This window comes from Carya illinoinensis, chromosome 5 (assembly GCF_018687715.1).
Source record: "Carya illinoinensis cultivar Pawnee chromosome 5, C.illinoinensisPawnee_v1, whole genome shotgun sequence".
NCBI classification, from domain to species: Eukaryota; Viridiplantae; Streptophyta; class Magnoliopsida; order Fagales; family Juglandaceae; genus Carya; species Carya illinoinensis.
Window position 1 is genome coordinate 16,738,489 of NC_056756.1, and position 27,843 is coordinate 16,766,331.

Genomic DNA, 27,843 nt, shown 5'->3' on the forward strand with positions numbered 1-27,843 from the left:
AGTTAACCATGCTGTGTCAAACTGCTACTTGTATGTATTCAAATCTCTTTTAAGATTCTCTACCCGAACTTAAGGTCTATAGTATTTGTAAGTTGTCGCATTAAATGTTTAGTAAATGTTGTAAAATTTATAATATATTTTTATTTTTATTTTTCTCATTCTATCAAAATCCCATATGCACCTTTACATTGGGTCTCTTATCCCGGAGAAAGTAAAGAATAATCAAACCTCTACAAAGGTCTGTTTTTGTCAATCACAATTTCCTAGCCAGCGTACCTTGGACATTACATTTTACTTTTATTATAGACCTTACTCACGGTGCTATAAATACTAGATTTAGCCTACAATTAACTGTAGGCATTTTCCTCCTCAAACAGTAAGGGTAGTTTGAATTGAGACCATCTTATTTCATTTTATCAGTATAATTTTTTCAAGTTTGCACATAAAATATAATAAATAATTTAATTTTTACAAATTTTAAAATAATAATAATAATATTAAAAAATAATATTTTATTTAATTTTTATCTAAAATCATTCTATCTCATCTCTAAGAATGAATGCATTTTGTCTGGAATTAATCGTCCCAAATATATATATATTTTTTTTACAATTAGAAGAGAGATAGATATAACACGTAGGCTTTTGAAACTGAGTCTCTAATCTCTTTGCATTATTGCAGATAATTGCAAGAGATCTTGGTCCAACCAGTGAGTCGGGGCCTATGGCACATCCTAAGTCAACCTACGTAATCTTCCCTTTTATCTGCTTGTCTGCATGAACATTTCCTAAAGCAAACGCAACCTAGCCTTTGCCAGCAATGTTTAGAAGCTGTAAGAGCCTGCTCCAATCAATTCTGAAGGATCATAAGAGATGTAGAAATCAATCACTGGTTTATGCAACAAATTAAGTTGAAACACATGGAATTGCCTTGTTCAAGTTATTTCATGTAACGTAAAGAGTATAAACAAGTCATCTTTTGCTTTTGCTTTTGCTTGTCCTCCTGAATTAAAGACTACAGAATGACAATGACTGGTGTTAATACTGTATAATGCTGGACAACAAAGAATGGCGAAAGAGAGAAGAAAGAAACTCCTACGGAATGAATGGATACAGAAGTCTCTAATGAATGTTAGTTGAACTGTGCTAATCCGCCTTTACCCATGACTTGTTTGTGTTCACCCTCACCTGTAAAGACATCTTTCATTGTCAAAGCTTTTGAGCGTTTTTGGGAGATTTAAGCAATACGGTACAATCAGTGCAAGGAAACGGGTCCCTTCCCTCCTCTTTTTATAGACATGCATATATAGGTGGTGTTATTTGATTAGGCGTTGGAGTTAGAAAGTAGAAGGATGGTATGAATATCTCTATCAATTGGAAAGCAATGATGAATGATCTAATTTTGTAGAGAACATCGATATACAGCCCTCCAAGTCCAACGTCGTACTCCCACCACTCACCATTCGCGCTATGGCTCCTCCAGTCCATTCCCCTCTTCGTCCTATTTCCGATGAGCCAACCACCATATCTGATCCATTCGTTAATTGCCTTTCCATAAATATTCTTTCATCGCTAGCCCTCAGATCCCAAACCTTCGTTCGCCTCCCCGACCAATATCCTCGTATATAAATGAAATTCCTCTTGGATGTATTGCGAGCATTAAAACTTGAGAATTTAGGCTGAAATTAGATGGTTAATAACTCGAGTGTGGTCGTGCCAAAGCTTAGTCAAAGGATCGTTGAACCGAAATGTTCAATTCTGAAAATAATTATAAGCAATGTTTTGGTAGTTTTCAAGATGTCGAGGCCAGAAACAACAGCAAATACTCGTGATCAATATTATGAGAACATTAAAGAATGAATATTCAAGATCAGATAAAAGACAAAATGAGCAAATAATCGATCGAGCTGTGTTATATGGGAAATGATATTTGCAGTCGTGGTTGTATAAGCGGCGTGCAGTCGCTTTGAAAAAAATGAATTAATATGGGACCCACATGAAAAAAAAACTAATTTTTTAATCGTGGATTCCACTCTTTTCAAAGCGTTTGCACAGCGTTTGCAATTCCACAACTGTATATAGCATTGCTCGTGTTATATATATATATATATATGTCAATAATTATACCTTTTAAGGTACACAATTACTACTCTATTGCTCTTTTGATATATTTTAAAGAGTAATGTTACGTATAAGTTTTAGATATACAAACTTCGTACAAGTCATTTGTAAAAAAGTAGGTTCCATAGTTTCACTACTAAAGAATAATTTTTTTAATACTTTTTTAATATGAGGTCTACTTTTTCACATAAGCTTGCATAAAGTTTGTACATTTAGAACTTGTACAATTTTTTTTTCTATTTTAAATAAATTTTTGTTTAAATGATTAATATAAAAAAAATGCTTGGAATAATACAACGTCATGCATGGCTTTATTAGTTATGATTAAAAGGCCGATATAAAATAGACGCAAAACTATATAGAAATGCTATGTGTTCGGTTGTTTTACAACAATGGAAAGATATTGGACTAATTCGTGAAAGTCTATCTGCAAACTATTGGTGAATATAATATTACTCAAAGCTAAAATTATTATTTTTAAAAATAAGAATATATTTATAAATTATTTTAAAAAAAGAAAATTATAAACAACTCTGAAAAGTAGGGTGTATTTATCATTTTTGTATCAATTCTGCTATATGTAGCCGGCCGTGGGGTACCTTTTGGGGAATCGCCTGACAAGTTGTCAGCCGATATCAGAAAAAAAAAAAAGAGACCAAAATCGATTTCAGGAAGAAATACCCATCCTGAAAGAAGGAGCCGTTGTGCTATCGAACCCTAACTAATGTCCTGATATTTTTCTTACCAACCAGGGAGGATCCTATCCACAACTTATTAGTTGAAGGAATCGAGTCCCACAAAGCAATTTCACGCAACAACGTGCACTATCTCAAAGATCAGAGAGAGAGATTTTTTTTTTCTTTTTTTTTTTTCCCGTTTCATTCTTGTCCTCTGGTTAGTTTCTGAGAAAATGAATGGTTTTTTTGTTCTGACTTTTTTTTTTCTTTTTTTGGTGAAATAAGCGATTACAACTTATTGGTTTGCCACAACATTTGCCATCCTGCGGTACTACTTTTTCATTCTTTTTTTTTTGTCACAAAAAATGGTTGCAACACCAACACGTTGCCGAACCTTTGAAATCTCACTCAAAACCCAAGCTCTGAGCTTTAAATCCAATTCAAAAATCACAAAAAATCTGAGAAAAAAATGAGAGAGAGAGGGGGAGCAGACACATGAGACCACGTAGTGCTCTTTAGGGCATGAGAAGGAGATGAGAAGTACATGTGTTCGTCTTCATGGGTGCTCAGAGAAGATGAGAAGAAGATGAGATAAAGTAAAAAGCAAGCCCCAGCGTGTATTTTATGTAACAAAATCCAGTGTAAAACCAAGGCCGAAAGACCAGATTCATACTCGTTTTTTCTCCAAGGAAATGAAAAGCGATTGCTGGGTAAGTCCATCAAAATATTGAAGCTGCTACGGAATCGTGGAAATAGAGATCATGAGATAGATGAGGGAAATATTAGAAGAAGATGAAGCCGATTTTAAAAAAGAGAAGAAGGTGATGAAATGGACGTTCAATCCGTGTTCTGTGCCCTAATCTCATCTGAAGGGAGAAGGAGAATCGATAAAGGAGAAATTCTAAAGGGGGAAAGGCAACGAAGAAGGAGAATGATGAAGGAAAATTGCTACTGCTACGTACCGTTTTATTAATTTGTATCCACGTGGATCCGTGTACGCGGAGTGTCCCCCTCGATGTGTGTAAATATCATTTTTCTTTTTGTATATTCCCAGCTCGACCATTAGTTGAGGAATCAGAATCAATACAAATAGACAAATCCCATGGGCAAAATGAGATTCAAACTATTTTTTATTTTATTTTTATAAAAAGAAAAGAAATCATTACAGAAAGATCAGAGCCTGACGTCAAGCAAAGAATGCACATGCAATCAGAAGTGAACCGAACACCCCCAGAAGCATGAGAGCATGTGGAGGAGAAGATTCATCTCTTTCTTTATTGGTTTTTCTTTTTATTTTTTTAATTTCTCCACGTCATTTTTTATTAGACGTTGAAAAAATAATCTAATTGTTGAGGGAACATGGATCCATCCCATTCCACTGGGCACCCCTCAGCCACCAACTAAACAGCCATGTGATGCAAAGCTGATGCGACCTTTTCATTGGCCAATATTAAAGTGGCGTTTTTGTGGGACACTAGGTTGTCCTAAATAGACAAATGGCTTGTAGGGCCATCCAACGCGAATTTTGTAGACAGAAATGACTTTTGAATTGATAAATTTCGTATAAATTATTGTAAAAATATAGATCTAATTTAAAAAATTTTATAAAAAATTATTATTTATTAGTAAGATTTATGTTTTTTATAAAGAGTGGTTTGTGTATTTGAGACTTGTACATATTATTTATTTAATAATAAAATTTATTATTTTTTGAAACGAGTATATGGGATTTACATAATTTAAAACAGTATCTTCAATTATAAAAGGGGCATGTGAACAGTAAATTTTATACGAGGTTGTTAATTACGTTTTGTCTTGCTACCTTGGCATTCCTTTTTATCTTGCACAGTTTGTTTGCCACCATTTTTTCTCCCATTCTATTATAAAAGCGGTTATGAGCATGTGAATAGTGTAAATAATCTTTTGTATTTGTGGGTAAAATTCTCTCTTTTATCTTTGAGGTTCTAATATCTTTGTTTAAATTCGACTCCGCTCTAACTCCATTTTGACGGAGTCAAATTTTCTTTTTTTTTTTTTAATTTTTCAGTTAAAGTCGGAGTTAGAGGTGTCACTAGACCGACTCTGACTTGGCCTCTAAATTTGACACCGATATTTTATATATGTTATAAAAATACGTATTTATCTATATATTTATCATATATACTAGTATAATTATATAGCTATATAATTAGAACATATATAGTTAACTTCAATAATATACTAGTATGAGCTAATTATAATATACTTATATTATAATATAAATAGATTAATAATAGTTTAGTATATGTAAACATTATAGTATTACTACCATAGATAATCAAGTATAGAAATAAATTAGATACTAGTATTTAAATAAGTCTAATATAATAAGTTAATAATACATATACTAATTTACTAAATTATAATAACATTTAATTAGACAATAGAAAGTCTAGTATATAATTGAGTTAGAAATAAGTTAGATATGAGTATAAAAACTTGTAATTAGACACTATAATATAAGTCTTATATAGAAATAAATTAGACACTAGTATAGAAATAACTAATAAGTTAATAACACATAATACCAGTTTACTAAAATATAATAACATGTAATTAGACACTAAAAATAAGTCTAGTATAGAAATAAGTTATAAATAAGTTAGACACTAATATAATATAATAACATGTAATACTATAGTATAATAATATGTAATTAGACACTACAAATAATATGTAATATTATAATATGATAACATGTAATTAAACACTATAGTATAAGTCTAGAATAAAAATAAGTTAGATATTATTATAGAAGTAAATTCGTAGTGAATGATTTAGTTTTAGTTTTTAATTTTTTGAAAAAATTGAAAATTGAAAACCCACAAGAAATTATTTTTTAAATAGAATAAATATGCAACTAAAAAGAAGAAGCCCAAAGTTGAAAGTGCTAAGTGGGTGTTCACCACTATCTCTGTCTTTGAGGTTGTTTGATAGGCTACCTTTTTATCTATATGGTTCTAAATTTTTTTTTTTTTGGCATGCAAAATTATCAAGATTTTCATTTAGATTATTAGTGCCTCTTTTTTTTTTTTTTTTTTTTTTTTTTTTTCCTGATTGTCTATTTTGCCTTAATTAAATTGTATTGTCTCTAAAATAAAATTACATTTTTACCCCTAAGATATTTTTTTAAAAAAAATATGAGGTTAATTTGATCATCTCCTTGTATTATGACATACTTACGATTAGGTTCATACTTGTTTTTAGGAATAACACTGTATGGTATTAATTATTTAAAATTAAGATCATCTAATAATTTTTCTGTCCATTATCATCTACTAAAATGTAGTCTAATCACAAGAGTTAGCGTATTAAAGTAATGTCAAACAACATTCTATTTTTTTTTTTTCCTTTCTGTTTTACATTTTCATTAATTTAATTCAAAACATTAAACTTTCAAGTTCATCTTTATATATACAAACAATTTAAACCTATATATGAGTCTTGCAGTAAAAAAACTATTTATGAGTTGAGAAGATCAATTTTATGAACAAATTACATCTTTGTAAAATAAGTTAACTATCTTCTTGATAGTCTAATCATGTATAAAACAAATGAGTAATGCTAGATATAGTTATGAGTTGTGTAAACATTACACACTCCTTTTGAAAAACAGTGAGGTAGACTATTAAAAAAATTAATTTTTTTATATGAATTTCATATTTATTCATTTTTTTTCAAAAAGAATGCGTGGCACTTGCGTATTCTATATTTGCAAAAATCATTTTTCAAAACGAATATATGACTGCAGCTAACAGACACTAAACTTTACAATTGTTGTATATATGCCTCTTGACTTGACTTGCAAAAAAACCATATTTTGTTTCACATATCTATCTTTGGTCTTCTACATTTGCTACTACCAATTTAATAATCATTTTTTTAATTGACAAAACTCTAAAATACTTTCACATTGTTTTGTTCATTATCATATTAACAATTATTATTTTTCCTCAATGATTCTTAGCCTTAATGATTAGTTCTAATTTATATGCATTTTAAAGATTATATTTTCTCATATGAAAAACACAACACTTTCACCTGGACATAAATGGCTACATAGTCTGACCTACATATTGTGCAATAATTTAGTCCTTGCTCAAGATCACCGAGTAAGGCTAGCCCGACATACACATTGGTCGAAAATTTTAAGCATTGCAAGAAAAATAAACCTTGCTCAGCCTCACCAAGCAAGTTTAGTCAGACGGACATATTGTTTGGTAGTTTCGAGCATTACAAGCAAATAAATCTTGCTTGGCCATTCCGACTGACACATTTCTCAACAATTCCAAACATTGCAAGAAAATAAATATTTCGCGAGATTGTCGAGCAAGTCTAGTTCGACAGACACATTGGTCAATAATACCAAACAATGCAAGAATTTAACTCTTGGCCGAGACCACTAAGCAAGGCAAGTTTGATCGATACATAGGTAAAACATTTCAATTATAGTAAGAAAATATTCATTGCTCAAAATCATTGAGCAAATACAGTCTGACGGACACACTGCTCGAAAATTTCAAGTATCATAAGAAAGTAATTCTTGCTGAAGATTATCAAGTAAGACCAATCTAACTGACATACTGCTAGGTTACGCAATCTTCAACAGGGCATACCTTGTGCCTTGCACATGAAATCTTTTTGAATGCCTTGGATGTGGAATCTTTACTAGTATGTGTGTGTACATACTACGTACGTGTATATATATATATATATGGATGTCACTTAATTTATTTTGTTTGAAAATCTCTAAATATGGATTTTTATATGTGAATTAAAACAAAGGGAATTATTAAAAATATATTTAAAACTAAAATTGTTTTCGTGTATATATTACATTTATCAATCAAAAATATGTTTCTAAAGAAAGTTTTTGTAATTTTTAAAGAAAGTTTTTGTAATTTTTTTTTTTAAATCTTATGAAAGTTGCTCTAGTTTTTGTTGGTCAAAGAAATCGAAACAAGATGTACTGATAATTAGACTATTTTGATCAGATATTGAAGAACTCTGTGTTTCTAAAGGTGACGTAAGACATGAACTAATGACGTTCTCATAGTTTTCTGAAGTGAGAAGCTCTCTCTCTCTCTCTCTCTCTCTCTCTCTCTCTCTCTCTCTCTCTCTCTCTCTCTCTCTCTCTCTCTCTCTCTCTGTGTGAGAGCTTGACATTATGTACGTATAATTAGACTATTTTCAGGTTTCGATTGTCAAAAGTAGGAAGAAACTAGAAAAATTGTCTGTCTCAAATTATGTTAGAAAAGTAAAGCAACATTTCAACTAATTTCATCGTAAAAAAGGCAGAGAATAAATTGTATGATGAATATTGATGTAATTGGCATTAACGATTTGGGAGGATAACTTTATTCACAAATAACATTAAATTACTTTTTAATTTTTAATTTTTTTATCTTTTTAATCTAATTATTACCTAATCATTATTTAAACACAAAAATAATCAATACAACTTTTATAAATTTCAAATAAATTTTTTTAATTTTATAATATTTTTATTTAACTTTTCTCTCTCACATTTATCAAAACCTAATAAAACATATTCATTTAAATCATTTCACTATAATTTATAAAATTATGAGATACTCTAAATATTGAAACATGCCACAATCACTTGAAAGACTGATTGGAACACTGCCAATTAAGCCAAAAAATGAACAGTTACGAAGGGAATCTGTGGCGGTATGTGTCGATGGGTAGATTAGCTAACTTAGTTTGGGACCCTATGTTGGAATTTTAGTTCCTATCACTGACCTTATGTGCTTCTTTATATCTATTTATGATGGAATGAGTCAAGAGATGGGAAAATGAAAGACGAGCTAAGAATGATAATGAAGTTTGGGTGGTTATATATATACATATATATATATATGTATGTATGTATGTATAGGTGTGCTGTGAACACTGAACACCGCTGTCGACCCCGCTTCCATTATTTTCTTCTTCTTAAAAATAAAATAAAATAAAGCAAGTGTAGCTAGCTAGCTACTTTAATTTGTACTAGTCCTGATGTGGACTCCATTTCTTTAAATTTCAAAATAGACAAAATACGATAGATAAGTACTCGATCCATATAAATATTACATGTATTTATCAAATTTAATTATGGCCTCAGCTTCTTGTAAAGCTGATAATTGCCATATATTGGGTCATGCGATCAATTTGCTAGTGCATATATATATATATATATATATATATATATGTATATATAGCTCAATGCAAAGACTATGAACTATACAAAAACAATCACAGGAAGTAATTGGCTGTGCGACCAAGGGTGGAACTAGGATTTGTTGTTTGGGGAGTGATTGACAAAGTGTGTGGTATGTTTGAGTATAAGTAATATGCGTTTTTTGTATGTGACTATATAAAAAAACAATAATCATACGTCATAAAACTTTATATAAAAAATACATGTCTATAAATAATCTTATAAGCTAATTTTCTTTAAAATTTTCGTAATTTGCTAGAGATCATTACAAGAATAAAAGAAAATGAAATATCAACTTAGGATTTTCCCTTCAAATTAAGCTCGACGACGATCTTTCATAGAATAAAATTCATCTATTATTATCTTTGAAGTGAAATTCTTGACAATTTTTTTCTAAATATAAAATAGCAAATAATCTGCAAGAAACTCATCTTCCATTCGAGTATGCAATCTCAATTTTATAAGTTTTATGGCAAAAATGCAATCTAGCAAATTTTCAATATTGGACAATTCAGACCCAATATGATAGAGAACGAATAGCCAAACTATCAGTCATCTGAATAAAGTGTTTGTGTGGAGAAGAAAAATATGGAGTTTTGAGTTCAACGCAGCAATTTGTGTGTTTCGTGTTGTGTTCGAGGTCTTGTTTCCAGCATTGCAGGCTGCATCAATAGATTTTTCAAACTCTTTTTTTAGGTTTATTTGTAAGTTGAAGATTTGGGTGTTAGTGAAGTAAAAAATTAGAGTAAGACTAGATAAATATTGAGATTTGGGAGAATAATTTCAGTAAAAGTTTTAGAGGCCTGAATATTGGGGGGCAATTTTTTATTTTTATTTTTGATAATTTGAGGGGCAATTTTAATTATATATAAAATAATAATATATATTTAAATATTATATGAATTTTTTGGTTGACGTCCGGAAGGTTTCTATGGTTGACCTCCAATTAAATTAAAATGTTAGATATATATTATACGAATCAATAAATATTATAAGACCTAGTACATAATTGGTACTTTCTCACTTAAAACTCTCTTATATATAAAGTAATTCTATTTGAAGATTTTTACAGTACATCATGCATGCAACATAATTTAATTTGGAAAATAAATTTTTAAATTTAAATCTTACAAATCAAATCATGTCATATACTTGAATGATATATTGTGTAAAGGCTATCAAATAGAACTACTCAATGAAAAGATCTTAAAAATGACCTCTATTACTTGGTTGTTTGAGTTTATTGTTTAGGTGGATCACTTGACCTCGGCACTGCCTGGTTTATTGTAAAACTTGCCTTTTTTTAATTATCACCAATGTTCGTTTGCTATCATGATGACAGGCGTTTGCATAATGATTCGCTGACTACAAGCTATTAAGTATTATCAAATCTTTTAATAAACTCTCAAAATGTACCGTTCATTACCAAACAATAATACTCAACAGTTATTTCTGTTATGAGTAGAGACAAAATGGTGAACGGTGAGTCATGCACCGTTTGCTCCTTTAGCATATTAGGCACCCCAGCACCGTTTCTCTCTTTGTCTTATTAGGCACCCACCCCTTAGTTTTTGCAGCAGATTGCTGCACCGTAAATGGCCTGCTCTCCTATAAATAGGAGAGAGCTCAGTTGAGGTGAGTGGGCAGCAGAGAAGTGTAGAGAGAAAACAGAGTACGTGCAGACAGAGTGTGGGAGAGAAAGAAGAGAAAAATAGAGTGGGTGAGCAGAGAGAGTTTACAAGAGAGGTTTTTTATAAAATTATTTCATAGTGAAATTATAGCAGCTGTGGACATAGGCAATTGCCGAACTACGTTAAATTTCATCTCTCCTTTATTTATAATCATCTCTGTGTCAGAATAGCTCCCAACAACTGGTATCAGAGTTCTGGTTCGAGCTGTCCGAAAATTGAAGTTGGTCAAAATCACTTTTTGACAATTCCAGGGTGTTCCTCGTGTCGAGACGAATTCGTTGCCGCAAACGGAATCGAAAACGGAGGTCAGATGAGCCTACACACGCCCCTAGAAGATCGGCGCGTGCATCTGCTGCAACCCACGCACCCCCACGCGCTCCAGAGGTTGAAGATGCGCCCCACGCGCTCCAGAGGTTGAAGACGCATGAAGAACACGCGCCCACGCGCCCCCACGCTCCCTACAGAGGTTTAGCGCGTGTAATACACGCGCCTCACTCTCCCCCAAGCGCACAAAGTACTGTAGCACGTGTAATACACGCGCCAACTCGCCGCCACTCGCACTGTACAGCGCGTGCACCCCACGCGCTAGATAGATCAGAACCGTCCATTTTTTCAGATCTTTTTTGGGCTAGATCTAAGCCATTCGGAGTCCGATCAAATAGTGCTTTCTAACTATTTGGATCATTCTGGACTCATCCGTACGGTTGAAATTTTGAGATTCTCCATCAGTACATTGGATCTGAACCATCCACGTGTTGCAGATCATTTTGGACTAGATCACGCCAGTTGGAGTTCCATCGCGACGATCAAATAGTGCTGACAAACTATTTGGATCATTCCATATTCGTTTCCAGCTAATTTGAGTGTTTCGGACGTAACGATGATCTTTGTTTGTTTAAATTTGAACTCATTTGTAAAGTTATGGATGGAGAAGAAGCTAAAGGTGTTGGTATCGAGAAATTTGACGGTACAGACTTTGCTTACTGGAGAATGCAGATAGAGGATTATCTCTATGGGAAGAAACTACATCTTCCACTCCTAGGAAGAAAGCCAGATGACATGAGTAATAAAGATTGGAGTTTCCTTGATAGACAAGTGTTGGGAGTCATTCGACTAACACTGTTAAGATCAGTTGCACACAATGTGGGAAAGGAAAAGACCACAGCGGATTTGATGAAAGCTCTATCAAACATGTGCGAGCAGCCATCAGCCAATAACAAAGTGCATTTAATGTACAAGCTATTCTACTTGAGAATGGCAGAAGGAACTCCAGTTATTCAGCATCTGAATGAGTTCAACACCATCATCAATCAATTAGCTTCAGTGGGGATTGAATTTGATGGTGAAGTACGTGCACTGATTGCTCTAGCTCAATTGCCAAGAAGCTGGGAGGCCATGAGAACAGCTGTTAGCAATTCTTATGGCAAAACAAAGATGAAGTATCAAGATATCCGGGACCATATTCTTAGCTAGAAACTTCGCAGAAGAGATACAGGAGAAGCATCAACTTCCAGTTCTGCCTTAAACCTAGAGACGAGAGGTAGAGGAGCTAGTAGAAGTTCAAATCGGGGCAGGTCAAAATCCCGAAGAGGCAGAAGTAAATCTAGGTCCAGAAAACAAGTACAGTGCTGGAATTGTGGCAAGATTGACCACTTCAAAAATAATTGCAAGGAAGCAAAGAAGAAGAATGAGCATGACTCTGCTAATGCCACAACAGAAGATTTTTGAGATGCCTTACTCCTTTCAGTCGACAACCAAATTGAATCTTGGGTGTTAGATTCAGGAGCCTCATTCCACACTACAGCACATCGAGAAATCATGCAGAATTATGTCACTGGTGATTTCGAGAAGGTATACTTACCAGATGGTGAAGCGTTAGAAATCGAAGGCATGGGAGATGTACCAATCAATCTACCCAATGGAAGTGCATGGTTGCTACAGAAGGTGCGACATGTTCCCAAGCTCATGAGAAACCTGATTTCTGTAGGACAACTTGATGCTGATGGATATTCGATACTATTTACCGGTGGCACGTGGAAGATAACAAAAGGAGCTGTGGTAGTAGCTCGAGGCACAAAAACAGGTACTCTATACATGACTTCAAGCATTAGAGATACTGTTGCAATTGCTGATGCAAATGTCAACCTATGACATCAAAGGCTTGGTCACATGAGTGAGAAAGGAATGAAAGTACTATTATCCAAGGGGAAGTTACCAAAGTTGGAATCAACTGATTTCGACATGTGTGAAGGCTGCATTTTTGGGAAGCAGAAAAATGTGAGTTTCCTAAAACATGGTAGAACTCCAAAGTCTACAAAGTTAGAGTTGGTGCACACAGATTTGTGGGGGCCATCCCCAGTTGCTTCTCTTGGAGGATCGCGGTACTATGTTTCCTTTATTGATGACTCAAGCAGGAAAGTATGGGTTTATTTTTTGAAAAATAAATCTGACACATTTGATACTTTCAAGAAGTGGAGAGCCATGGTTGAAAATGAAACAGGCTTGAAGTTAAAATGTCTGAGGTCAGACAATGGAGGAGAGTACATCAACGGAGGGTTCAAAGAATTCTGTGCTGTAAATGGGATTAGATTTCAGAAGACTATTCCCGGGACACCGCAGCAGAATGACGTAGCTGAACGCATGAACAGAACTCTCAACGAACGTGCCAGAAGCATGAGGCTGAATTCAGGATTGCCTAAATGTTTTTGGGCTGATGCAGTTAACACTGCAACCTATTTGATTAATCGGGGACCTTCAGTTCCCTTAAAGTTCGATTTACCAGAGGAAGTCTGGAGCGGAAAGAAGGTAAATCTTTCCCATTTAAAAGTTTTTGGCTGTTTATCATATGTTCACATAGATTCTACTGATCGTAACAAGTTAGAAGCCAAATCTAGAAAATATTTTTTCATCGGTTATGGTGATGAAGAATTTGGCTATCGATTTTGGGATGATAAAAATCGCAAAATCATCAGAAGTAGAAATGTGATATTTAATGAGCAGATTCTGTACAAAACTAAGTCACAAGCTGAACCTGAGAAGCAGCCAAGGAAACCTGAGGTTGTTGACTTTAATGTTACTCGAGTCAACACTGATCAGAATGAGGATTAAGAAAATGATGATACACAGATCGAACAACGTACATCACTCACTGTTTTTCGAAGATCTTTAAGGATAATCAGGCCACCACAGCGGTTCTCACCATCTCTACACTATATCTTGCTAACAGATAGTGGTGAACCGGAAAGTTACGATGAAGCTCTACGAATTGAAGATTCGATCAAGTGGGAGAAAGCCATGCAAGATGAGATGAAGTCACTGATGTCAAATCAGACGTGGGAGCTAACTAAGCTTCCAAAAGGCAAGAAGGCTTTGCACAACAAATGGGTGTACAGAATTAAGGAAGAGCACAATGGTAGGAAGCGCTACAAAGCCAGAATGGTCGTGAAGGGGTTTCAACAAAAAGAATGTGTCGACTACACAGACATTTTCTCCCCAGTTGTAAAATTGACCACGATCAGGCTAGTGTTGGCAATTGTGGCTGCAGAGAATCTACGTCTTGAGCAATTAGATGTGAAGACTGCATTCCTTCATGGTGATTTGGAGGAAGACATTTATATGCACCAGCCACAAGGATTCTCAGTGAAGGGAAAAGAGAATCTAGTTTGCAAACTGAAGAAGAGCTTGTATGGCCTAAAACAAGCTCCACGACAATGGTATCGGAAGTTTGACAACCTCATGTGCAGTAATGGATTTACAAGACTGCAGGCTGACCATTGTTGCTATATGAAGAACTTTGACAACTCTTACATTATCCTACTGTTGTATGTGGATGATATGCTCGTTGCAGGGTCAAGCATCGAGGAGATCAATAAACTGAAGAAGCAGTTGTCAAAGCGGTTTGAGATGAAGGATTTGGGTGCTGCAAAACAAATCTTTGGTATGAGAATTATTAGAGACAGGTCTAATGATACTCTCAAGCTCTCGCAGGAGGAGTATGTAAAGAAGGTGCTCAGAAGGTTTAACATGGACAAGGCGAAACTACTGAGCACACCCTTAGCTAGTCACTTTCGACTAACTAAGGATCAGTCGCCAAAGACGGAGGAAGAGCAAGAATGCATGAACTACCCTATGCATCTGCTATTAGTAGTCTTATGTACGCCATGGTCTGTACAAGGCCAGATATTGCACAAGCAGTGGGAGCTGTGAGCAGGTACATGAGTAATTCAGGAAAGCAATATTGGGAAGCAGTGAAGTGGATTTTAAGATATCTACAAGGCTCTTCAAATACGTCACTATGCTTTACAAAAGCAGGTTTAAAACTACAGGGATATGTAGATGCCGATTTAGCAAGTGACGTTGACAGCAGAAAAAGTACTACTGGATTTGTGTATACGCTGGGTGGTACAACTGTATTGTGGGCTTCTAAGTTACAGAAGATTGTTGCTCTCTCAACTACAGAAGCGGAATACGTTGCTATAACTAAAGCAGGGAAGGAAATGGTTTGGTTGCAGTCATTCTTGGAGGAATTGGGAAAGAAGAATGAAAAAGGTATTCTGCACAGTGATAGTTAGAGTGCTATTTTTCTTGCAAAGAATCCAGCCTTTCATTCCAGAACAAAACACATACAGTTGCGATACCATTTTATTCGATCTCTTCTCGATAGTGGACAACTGATACTTGAGAAGATTCGAGGAGCAGAGAACCCAGTAGACATGTTTACAAAAGTAGTTACTGCTGACAAACTGAAGTTGTGTATAGCTTCAGTTGGGTTTTGTACTTAAAGGCATGACTTGAAGTTGCTGTGATGGTTGCTATGAAGATATGTAGACTCATTTGTCTCCAAGTGGGAGATTGTTATGAGTGGAGACAAAATGGTGAACGGTGAGTCATGCACCGTTTGCTCCTTTGGCATACTAGGCACCCCAGCGCCGTTTCTCTCTTTGTTTTATTAGGCACCCACCCCTTAGTTTCTGTAATAGATTGCTGCATCGTAAATGGCCTGCTCTCCTATAAATAGGAGAGAGCTCAGTTGAGGTGAGTGGGCAGCAGAGAAGTGCAGAGAGAAAACAGATTGCATGCAGACAGAGTGTGGGAGAGAAAGAAGAGAAAAACAGAGTGGGTGAGCAGAGAGAGTTTACAAGAGAGGTTTTTTGTAAAAATTATTTCATAGTGAAATTACAGCAGCTGTGGACGTAGGCAATTGTCGAACCACGTTAAATTTCGTCTCTCCTTTATTTATAATCATCTCTGTGTCAGAACAGCTCCCAACAATTTCGATCAATCTTCATTATTTCTGAAATTATAATTTCATTTCTAGTTTATTGTGTCAAAGAAATATCACATCCTACAATTGGGCCTTGTTTTATGTCATTGCTATTAATAAAAAAACATAACAAGAATTTTTTAAAAAAAAAAAAAAAAAGTTTTTTCTTTTTTTTTTTTTTTTTTTTTTTAATTCTTCTAAACGGTCTATCGATCTAAACCATAAACTCATAAACGAATATAATGTTCTTCAGAGTGAGCGGTGGGGGAGGATGTACAGAACATAAAGATGGCAAGTTGGCCTGCAGCCGTGAAGAAGTAGCAGAAGCTGCGCTGGGATAGCTACGAGCGTAAGGACGGGGGGGCCGGGGGTCACAAAGACGAAAGGGACGGACCCGATCGACCAGCCCTAGACTTGGGTTGGGTTAGCATATATAGCCTTGCGTGCGTCGGCATTTTAAAACTCCTCTTTCTTACGTACACATGCACACATAAAAAGGCAATGCACAGAATCAGTGCAGTGCAGTGCAGAACTTGAATGAAAAAGGATAATGGAGATGATGGGAAAGAGTTTCGTCCTAGTGCACGATACCTGTTGGTGGGTTAGGTAGCAACCCCTGCCCCGCTCATTGGCCCCATCCCTAGATTCCTGCTCTCTCTCTCTCTCTCTCTCTCTCTCTCTCTCTCAAAGACAGTCCTTCTTTGGACCTAAAGATACAGCCAACTCATTTATCTTTTTTCTTAAGTAAGCTGTTTCTTCACAAAATTAGACAGCACATGAAATATATAGCACCATGTTTCTCTCTCTAAGAAACCACTATTTCACTCAATAAAACACATACCACTCCATCTGAGTTTTGAAAAGCTCATGTTTATGCGCTTAAACAATCTTCAGGAGCATTTCTTTTCAAGTCCGGCCACCAGCTTCACATTAAAGAATCATAATATTTCTTTTCTTTACCACTGAATCAAGCGACTTTAAAAGTGCCTGCTTCCCATTTTGGAATCTATATTTTTATATAGACAACTGTCTTTATTAAGAATAACACCACTATTTGTCTCCTAATTAAGAATGAAAATAAATCAAATAAAAGATTAAGCTTAGGAAAATCCAGCGACATGGTTTAGCCCGTTTCCCTTTCATTTTTAAACACGTTACCTTTCTTTATTCATTTTATATAAAAAACGTCATTGTCAATTCAGATTAGTTTAAAAAACTTTATTAAAGAATAGTAAGACCAATAGATAATAGAGTTTATTTATTTAAAAAGAAACCTCACGTATAAAAAGAGAAATTACTCTTCAAATGATGAGAGGTAGAACTATTGACTCATGCATCTCTCTTCCTCCTCTACTTCTCTCTCTCTCAATTTATATATACAGAAATAAAAAAACTCTCCTTGAAAAGCTGATAAGGCATAAGATCGAGCCAATCATCATATCAATTGTGTATCTCTTCCTATAGAAGAAATTCGTACTTTGTTTTGATTTTAGCCAAGGATTTTATGTGATGTATTGTGTCTCTCTTTTCCCCCTTCTTTCACTAAACTTTGTCCACTCAGTGCATCAGCCTCGACCTTCTTCCTGTATTTCAACATGACAGCTAGATTATCGCCGAAGCTTTTAAGAATGGTGGCGCAAGCCTAGATATTGCCTGTTAATGGGATGGCCTTCTTCCCAGCAAATTTCATGTTACAAGCCCCTCATGAAGATCATGACAATCAGCATCCCACTTCTCTCAATCCAATCGGCCTGCCCTCATGCACACCTCAAGACTTTCATGGTACGCTCTTTCTCCCTCTCCTTCTCTCTCTCTGAAACTTAAATCTTGGCATGGGCTTCAAATGCTTTTTTTGATGCAGGGGTTGCATCGTTTCTAGGAAAGAGATCCCTATCATTTTCAGGTGTTGAGTTGGGCGAAGAAGCTAATGGGGAGGATGATTTGTCTGACGATGGGTCACAGGTAGGGGAGAAGAAGAGGAGGCTTAACATGGAGCAGGTGAAGACCCTTGAGAAGAACTTTGAGTTGGGGAACAAGCTAGAGCCTGAGAGAAAAATGCAGTTGGCTAGGGCTCTAGGACTGCAGCCAAGACAGATAGCTATATGGTTCCAAAATAGAAGGGCAAGGTGGAAGACTAAACAGTTAGAGAAAGATTATGATCTTCTTAAGAGACAATTTGAAGCAGTCAAAGCAGACAATGATGTTCTCCAAGCTCAGAACCAAAAACTTCAAGCAGAGGTTAGTTCCAAGTAATAGTAAAAACTATGGTTTCTTTTTTTTTTTTTTTTTTTTTTTTTTTGGGGGGGGGGGGGGGAATTTGATATCCGGGGTTTGGTTTCTCTTTCTTTTCATTTTCTTATTTCTTATTCGTTTTTCATGCTAGGATTCTATAGGTCTTGTTCGTTCGGTTACAAAATTAAGATGAGGTGGGATGGAATATTTTGTTGAAAAAGAAATAAAATATTATTATAATCTAATTTTTTTAATATTAATTTTATTTTAAGATTGAAAAATATTAAATTATTTATTATATTTTATATTAAAATTTAGAAAAATTGCAACAATTATACGAGATGAAATTAAATGATTTTGGTTTTGATGATTCTGTTTCAAATTTATACATAGGAACCATTCAAGCTTTACATGCCAGTGCAATTCTGTTTATGTACAGATATGGAAATCGTGATCAATTTCCTGATCCAAAGATTTCTGCTTTTTGACTTTTTTTTCTTGCATCGTGATTTTCAGAGCCTATTTTTTTTAAAACTCCTGTAGTCTGGAACCAATAATGGCTTTTTAAAAAGCTACTTTTCCTTTCGTATTTGATGTAGTGTTTGATCATCTTTGGGGCTAAAGGATAATCATATCTGGAAAGAGAGATCCCTCAGACGTACATCCGATCTAGCTCACATACGATTTGTACTCCATATACTAATCATATTTCTAAATTTACAACAGGGAGTTTTCATTTATTCAGTTTACATATATGTTTGCATGCTTCATCTTGACTGGTCAATTTCAATAATCGTTCACTACAGATATTGGCACTAAAAAATAGAGAACCAACAGAATCAATCAACCTCAATAAAGAAACGGAAGGTTCCTGCAGCAATAGAAGTGAGAACAGCTCCGAGATTAAGTTGGATATATCGAGGACACCAGCCATTGACAGCCCTTTATCCACTCAACCAATTACCAGTAGACCACTCTTTCCATCCTCTGTAAGGCCTCCAGGTGTGGCTCAGCTCTTCCAAAACTCGTCAAGACCCGACCTCCAATGCCAGAAGATGGATCAAATAGTCAAAGAAGAAAGTCTAAGCACCATGTTCTGCGGCATGGATGATCAATCCGCGTTCTGGCCGTGGTTGGAGCAGCATCATTTCAACTGAGATGAACCCAAAAATATTGTCGTATAGTCATTTTCTTTCTCAATGAAACAAGAGGGCAGATTACTTACCTTGTTCTTAATTTGTGCTTTTAATTAAACCATCATGTTTTGTTAACTAGATTGGTGTATAAAGCAAAATATAGCAAGTTGAATTTCAGGTGGTGTTGATCATCTTTTATGGAGGAATAAACGAGGTTTTGTGTATTCTAGTTGTATACTTTAAAGTTAATTTCTTTTTTCCCGGACTTTGAGAAAAATTGAGAGAATGCCAAAAGTGAATTATATTTGCCAGCGAGTGGTCGCGGTTAGTTCATGGTCCGTGCTGATTCCTTCCTTGCGTTTTCTATTTCATTTATTTTCTTGCGTTGGAATCATGTCCTTGTACTGCCAAAGGAAAATGCAGGCGACTGTCAAGTGTTTTGAAGCAAGTCCCTGTACTCATTTTCGCTGATATCATCATTCAGTAACGACGGTGAACAAAATCTACTCGAAGTTAATAAAGTATACGGAAATTTAGAGAGAGAGAGAAATGAGAATCAAGCACGCATTCCAAGAGGGAAAGAAGACAAGCAAATGAAGAGCAGAAGAAAACAACGAGTGTTGGGAAATGGTCTTCATTCTCGTGAAGGAGACGTCTGGTAATTTTCTTGTGGTGACAAAGGATGGAATGGGAATCAAATCATAATCAAAACAGCCTACATTTTCCAGGGCACTTAGTAGAGTCTCCACCACTTGCCGTTCCATCCTTTTCCCGTGATCTTTGATAGGAGAATTCATGTGAAGCTACTGTCACCAACTCCCTTACTTATTGTTTTATTTTTTATTTTTATTTTTATTTTTTTAATATTTAATTAGGAGAGCCTCAACAAAATACCTTTCATGCAATTAATTAAAAAAAAATTGAAAAAATAGGACCCATATTCATCAACTAAATCGTGAAAATAAAAAGACAATTTTCAATGCAATACCATGAACCGATATTATGGCTTTTTAGCAACAAAATATAACTGTACACACCACTTTAAAGTATCTAGTAGAATTTTTTATGCTCACATTCTCTGGACTGAACAGAAGGGAAGAAGGAATATAGTGCGTGTTTATCTAAATCAGGCATTGCATGGACTCCACATGCATGGATTTCAACTTGCTATTTAGATTGCTAGTTTATTAATGGAGGAGGCTAGGGAGATAGTAGATCGACGCGGGGAGGATGTGTGGCGATGGTAGGTGGGGGGATGGCGACAAATGTGAAGGCTATTTTCTTCCATTCGAAAGGATAATGCTTTGAAAAATAAGTAATAGATCCCAAGATCAACATAACAGGTATCGATCGACCACAATGCAAGAAAAATAAAAGAAAACTTTGGTGGCACGGCAAAGGAGCAACGTGTGAACTCATGTGCCGATTTAGTGCCAACGAAGGTTGGCCTTATTAGTGGAGTTCTTGAAGGACACTATATAGGAGACTCCATTGACTCTAAATTCATCCCTGTAACTTAATTTAACGAATTAAAAGCATCATTTAAGCTTTTATAAGTTGGACAAGCTGATCATCTGACAATTTAATAAGAATCTTACTAATATACTTTTTTACATGATTTTAAAAAAAAAAAAAAAAATTCTGTCTCCATCTAAGCTAATTTCCCAGGTGGTTTAAGCTTGATTTTAATGATCTTTTAGGATACTTCTTAATTCTCCTGCAACCCTTTACACTCATCCAGATGACCCCCTTTCTTTTGTTCGTATCTATGGCAATAAATATGATGAAGCTCCTACGCAACCAAACTCATCATGGCCAGCCCCCTAGGTGCCCGGCCTGCCCTTAATAAATCAAGTCAAGTTGACTCAGAGGCAATATTTCGAAGCTAGGCAATCTCTTTCTTTCCATTCAAAGCAAATGAAGTTATGGACGTCTCCTCCCACGTAGACACTGAAATATAACTTTGATGTAGTCATTAGAAACAACTTCCTCATGTTATATATGTAGTCTATTACAACTCCAAAGGTGAGTTTCTGCTTCTTCATGCTAGATTGAAAAGCACTCCTAAGTGAGCCAAGCACAGGACACAAGCGACACCCCCTCACGGCCTCCTCTCGAAGTTGGCAACTAGCATCAAAGGGGACTTACTTGACATTATTGCTGCCATACAGAACATGCAAGTTATAACAATTGATGGGAACATTGTCTCCTACATCGAGCATCATCAGTACATCATGACCACTATTACTCTCCAATCCATCCCTTTTTGGGTTCATCATTGGTCGCATTCCTGGCTCATGTATCCCCCCATGTGACTAACTCTAGCCAAGTCTTTGAACCCTATTATGATATATCTTTGGCACATTGGGCTGCGCCACACGTACCCTTGGTCATGAGTTGCATTCTTACTTGAAGTTCAAAGGTTGCAGAATTGTTTTGCATCATATTCTTTTACACATTTATAGAGAGGGGAACTTGGCAGCACATCGGCTTGTCCGAAATGCTTGGAATGTAGAGAGTATTGAGATGGGGGATTGTATTCTAAACTTTATTTATCAGGCTATCTGGCTTGATAAATGTCTATAATTGCTATCTTTAATGAAATTGTTTTTTCTATATATATTAAAAAAAAAAAAAATCTCTCCCTCGGCCTGATCTATCCTTGGCATTAATAGTGGCAGATATCCATGCTGTCCACCTCAGTACTCAAACTCTCTAATTACTCACAAAATTAACTAGAGAAATAGAGCTATTCTAGCCTTTTTTATAAAGTTATTAAAAGAGTCGTTTCAATTAATTTTAAAACACAATATATGTGTATTATTAGTCATGATTTCAATTCAAGCCGAAACCTGAAACTGGAACCTGGTTATTCGGGTTTCGGACCAGGCCGGATTTAAACCTGGCCCGGTTGAACAATCCTAATGATTTGTACATTTTTCTCTAAAGCGATTATTTTTTTTAATAAGAGGATGAGACCGTAATTTTATTAATAACCCTAATTTATAACAGAGGAAAACCGTAGTTATAACTAGACATCTAGGAGTTACATATAATGAAGAAAATCGAAACCCAAGTCTAAAAAAAATGCAAGACCCAAAGCAAAGCCACTACACAATATACAAAACATTAACGACAAAAAACTAATAAAAACAAAACAAAAAATAACATATATAACATACTTGCAAGAAAAAACATGATAAGAAGTCTGTTATCGCCAACGAAGGATGTGAAAATTAACATGTTTGATCCATGTGATTAGCTCTGGCTAGAACGTCATTCGTAAGACTATTTTTATTATTAAAGAAGAAATCCATACCTTTAGTATCTATTTTGGCTAATCTGTCAGTAATATGGTTCGTTTTCCTAAATGAATGATAAAGCCTCACCACCCTCAAGCGAGTCACGTCAATCTTGCCTCACTCCAGTATTTATGACTCTCACTACAACAAAATTGAGATTTAGTGACGTTTTAGAATTGGTGACAGTCCTTAAACTGTCACAAAAAATCAGTTTTTGTGACGATTTATACAAACCGTCACTAAATCTAGATAAGAATTCGTATGATGTTCGAACGTAAGCAAATTTACATTCGAACGTTACATGAACGTTCGAACGTTAAAGATTTTTACGTGCAAACGTAATATTTTTTGGCGCCAACGTTCGAACGTTAATCCATGACGTTCGAACGTTAGTGGGTGAAGTTCGAACGTTAGATAGAGTATTTGATAAATATGACTATAATTTAAATTTTATGTAATTTTTAAATAAAATAATGCATCATTTGTGAAATTACAAATTTAAAGATTGAAATTTGAAGCGCAATGATTTAATATTAAAATTAGATAAGCTAACTGTAGTATATTATATACTATATATATAATATATAATACACTATATTATATAATATAATATATATTATATATATATAGTCTAGTGCTATATACTATACTCATTATAGTCTAGTATATATTATATAATATATATAGTATATATATACTCATTATATATTATATATATAGTCATTACATATAATCTATAATATATAATATATTATATAGTTAATATATATAGTATATATTATAGTATATAGTTAATATTATATATAGTTAATATACTATATATATATATATATTATTATATATTATTTATAATAATAGAGTATATTTCTTTCACATACGTTCGAACGTTAGTGGGTGTAGTTCTAACGTTAGATAGAGTATTTGGTAAATATGACTATAATTTAAATTTTATGTAATTTTTAAATAAAATAATGCATCATTTGTGAATAATTATTACAAATTTAAAGAGATTGAAATTTGAAGCGCAATGATTTAATATTAAAATTGGATAAGCTAACTGCAGTATACTATATACTATATATATAATATATAATACACTATATTATATACTAGTTAAGTATATAATATATATTATATATATAGTCTAGTGCTATATACTCATTATATATTATATATATAGTCATTACATATAATCTATAATATATAATATATTATATAGTTAATATATATAGTATATATTATAGTATATAGTTAATATTATATATAGTTAATATACTATATATATATTATTATATATTACTTATAATAATAGAGTATATTTCTTTCACATACGTTCGAACGTTAGTGGGTGTAGTTCTAACGTTAGATAGAGTATTTGGTAAATATGACTATAATTTAAATTTTATGTAATTTTTAAATAAAATAATGCATCATTTGTGAACAATTATTACAAATTTAAAGAAATTGAAATTTGAAGCGCAATGATTTAATATTAAAATTGGATAAGCTAACTGCAGTATATTATATACTATATATATAATATATAATACACTATATTATATACTAGTTAAGTATATAATATATATTATATATATAGTCTAGTGCTATATACTCATTATAGTCTAGTATATATTATATAATATATATAGTATATATTATAGTATATAGTTAATATTATATATAGTTAATATACTATATATATATATTATTATATATTATTTATAATAATAGAGTATATTTCTTTCACATACGTTCGAACGTTAGTGGGTGTAGTTCTAACGTTAGATAGAGTATTTGATAAATATGACTATAATTTAAATTTTATATAATTTTTAAATAAAATAATGCATCATTTGTGAACAATTATTACAAATTTAAAGAGATTGAAATTTGAAGCGCAATGATTTAATATTAAAATTAGATAAGCTAACTGCAGTATATTATATACTATATATATAATATATAATACACTATATTATATACTAGTTAAGTATATAATATATATTATATATATAGTCTAGTACTATATACTATACTCATTATAGTCTAATATATATTATATAATATATATAGTATATATATACTCATTATATATTATATATATAGTCATTACATATAATCTATAATATATAATATATTATATAGTTAATATATATAGTATATATTATAGTATATAGTTAATATTATATATAGTTAATATACTATATATATATATTATTATATATTATTTATAATAATAGAGTATATTTCTTTCACATACGTTCGAACGTTAGTGGGTGTAGTTCTAACGTTAGATAGAGTATTTGGTAAATATGACTATAATTTAAATTTTATGTAATTTTTAAATAAAATAATGCATCATTTGTGAATAATTATTACAAATTTAAAGAGATTGAAATTTGAAGCGCAATGATTTAATATTAAAATCGGATAAGCTAACTGCAGTATATTATATACTATATATATATATATAATATAATACACTATATTATATACTAGTTAAGTATATAATATATATTATATATATAGTCTAGTGCTATATACGTTACTTTCTAAACGTTCGAACGTATATGCATATACGTTCGAACGTGAAAAAATACAAAAAATTTTCCACTCATTTTAAATAACGTTCGAACGTTAAAATTTAACGTTCGAACGTTACTTTCTAAACATTCGAACGTGAAAAAATGCGGGAATCTTCCCACAAATTTTTAACTAACGTTCGAACGTTAAAATTTCACATTCGAACATTACTTTTTAAACATTCGAACGTGAAAAAATGTGAAAAATTTCCCACTCATTTTAAATAACGTTCGAACGTTACTTTTTAAACGTTCGAAGGTATATACATATATGTTCGAACGTGAAAAAATGCGGGAATCCTCCCACATATTTTTAACTAACGTTCGGACGTTAAAATTTCACATTCAAACGTTACTTTTTAAACGTTCGAACGTATATGCATATACGTTCGAACGTGAAAAAATGCTTCAAATTTCCCACTCATTTTTAAATAACGTTCGAACGTTAAAATTTAACATTCGAACGTTACTTTTTAAACGTTCGAACGTATATGCATATACGTTCGAACGTGAAAAAATGCAGAAATTTTTTCACACATTTTTAACTAACGTTCGAATGTTAAAATTTAACATTTGAACGTATATGCATATACGTTCGAACGTATATGCATAACGTTACTTTTTAAACGTTCGAATGTATATGCATATAGGTTCGAACGTGAAAAAATGCGAAAAATTTTTCACACATTTTTAACTATCGTTCGGACGTTAAAATTTCACATTCGAACGTGAAAAAATGCTTCAAATTTTCCATTCATTTTTAAATAACGTTCAAACGCTAAAATTTAACATTCGAACGTTACTTTTTAAACGTTCGAACGTATATGCATATACGTTCGAACGTGAAAAAATGCAGAAATTTTTCCACACATTTTTAACTAACGTTCGAACGTTAAAATTTAACATTCGAACGTTACTTTTTAAACGTTCGAACGTATATGCATATAGGTTCGAACGTGAAAAAATGCGGAAAATTTTTCACACATTTTTAAAATAATGTTCGAACGTTAAAATTTAACATTCGAACGTTAGTTAAATAACGTTCGAACGTTACTTTTTAAACGTTCGAACGTCATATCAAATCAGAGTAGTTTTAATGAATAAACGCACGGGAGGAAGCAGAATCATTTCTTCTGCTTCTCCCTTGCGTGAAAGAGAGAGTGAGGGTAAGAGAGGGTTGTGGGTTAGAGAGAGAGTGTGTGTTAGAGTGAGAGAGGGTTAGAGAGAGAGAGAGTAGAGCGAGAGATTATTAATATTTTTGCTCTCTCCATTGATTTTGGTAAGGAAAAACACTTTTTTCCTTTAAATGTTTTGCAATTTTATGATATTTATTTTTTGTCTTTTTATATATATGTCTTTAACTAACTAGAGTTGTGATTTTTTTGAAGGATTGGTTGTTGTGACTTGTTCAAAACTTGTGATTTGTAAGAGGATATTGTGAGTGATAGGTATATTTCTAAACTTTATTAATATGTTTATATATTTTGTTGTGCTTTTGTTGTGGATAATGATGAATATTTTGATGTGTATAATGTGAGTTGATTGTGGATTTTGAAAGATTAGATATGAGTATAATATTGTGAATTGAGTAGTGAATTTTGATTGTATATATTGTGAATATGTTTTGAATTGAATATTATTGATGAATTAGAAGGAATTGAATTGTTTATGTTAATGAATTAGAAGAAAATCTTTGTGATATGGATTATGTAATATGATGAATTAAAATGAAAATTTGTGTTGTGTGTATGCTTATTCTTAAAATGAAAATATAAATATTTGTATATATTTATAGATTAAAATGAATATGTTTTACAATTGTGTATGGGAATTTGAAGCATATGTTATGGTTATTTTTTTGTGACTATGTTTTGGTATTTGTGAATTAGTTATTATTGTGCATATGTATATGTGATTTGTGAATTAGTTTATTCTATAGAGAATATGTTTATATATTGTGAATTTGTATATTACAGTATCTATTAAAATTGTTGGAAATATGTAAAATATTGTAAATTTAGTTGTGAATATATTTATATATTGTGGAAATATATGATATCATTTTGAAAAAATTTGTGAACTTTTATTGAATATGTTGGGAATAATTTATTAAATTAAGCAACATGTCATTAATTTAATTTTTATTTGTATTTCTTTTAAAATGTTACTTATTTTGCAGCATTTTTTTTTATCAAATGAGTATATGAGATCAAGACAATAAGAGTTGGAGTCTCTCTTGGAACAGTCTGATTTAGAAATGTGTTTGTAGGAGCAACATAGAGACCAAGAGGAAAGAATGTGCAGTGAAGTTTAAGAACAAGTGCAGATGGAGATGAGAGTCCAGATAGGGCGTGTTATGTCACTGTAGTAGAATCGTGGTGGGCGAGGAAAGAAGAAGAAATGAAATCAATTCAGTTTTCTCATTGTATAGAACTTTTAATATCTAATTTTGCAACTATATAAAACAGTGTTAGTTGCTAATTTGATGGTATAATATGATGATACAATTTGTATATTTTTTAATTTTATAAAAATAGTATTTTTGATCTATACGTTCGAATGTATATAACAAACGTTCGAA

General features: G+C 33.0%; 1 protein-coding gene across 2 annotated transcripts; it reads left to right on the forward strand.

The window, feature by feature from the left end:
- The first annotated feature begins 17,303 nt into the window (after positions 1-17,303).
- Positions 17,304-19,602, forward strand: LOC122311830 (homeobox-leucine zipper protein ATHB-13-like). Of its 2 annotated transcripts, none has more exons than XM_043126546.1 (3): positions 17,304-17,792; positions 17,872-18,248; positions 18,842-19,042. In XM_043126546.1, exons 1-3 carry the CDS (start codon positions 17,675-17,677, stop codon positions 18,869-18,871), a joined length of 525 nt encoding a protein of 174 aa, XP_042982480.1. In that variant the 5' UTR covers positions 17,304-17,674; the 3' UTR covers positions 18,872-19,042. The 2 variants fall into 2 exon arrangements, with proteins under 2 accessions (XP_042982480.1, XP_042982479.1); XM_043126545.1 differs by lacking the exon at positions 18,842-19,042 and adding an exon at positions 19,049-19,602 and having other exon boundaries at positions 17,307-17,792.
- The last annotated feature ends 8,241 nt before the right edge of the window (positions 19,603-27,843 follow it).

Excerpts from the sequence above, each read along its gene's own strand:
- LOC122311830 (XM_043126545.1), top strand. The coding sequence starts at position 17,675 with ATGGCCTTCTTCCCAGCAAATTTCATGTTACAAGCCCCTCATGAAGAT. Across the intron at positions 17,793-17,871 it reads CACACCTCAAGACTTTCATG|GGGTTGCATCGTTTCTAGGA; the intron begins GTACGCTCTTTC and ends TTTTTGATGCAG. Across the intron at positions 18,249-19,048 it reads ACCAAAAACTTCAAGCAGAG|ATATTGGCACTAAAAAATAG; the intron begins GTTAGTTCCAAG and ends CGTTCACTACAG.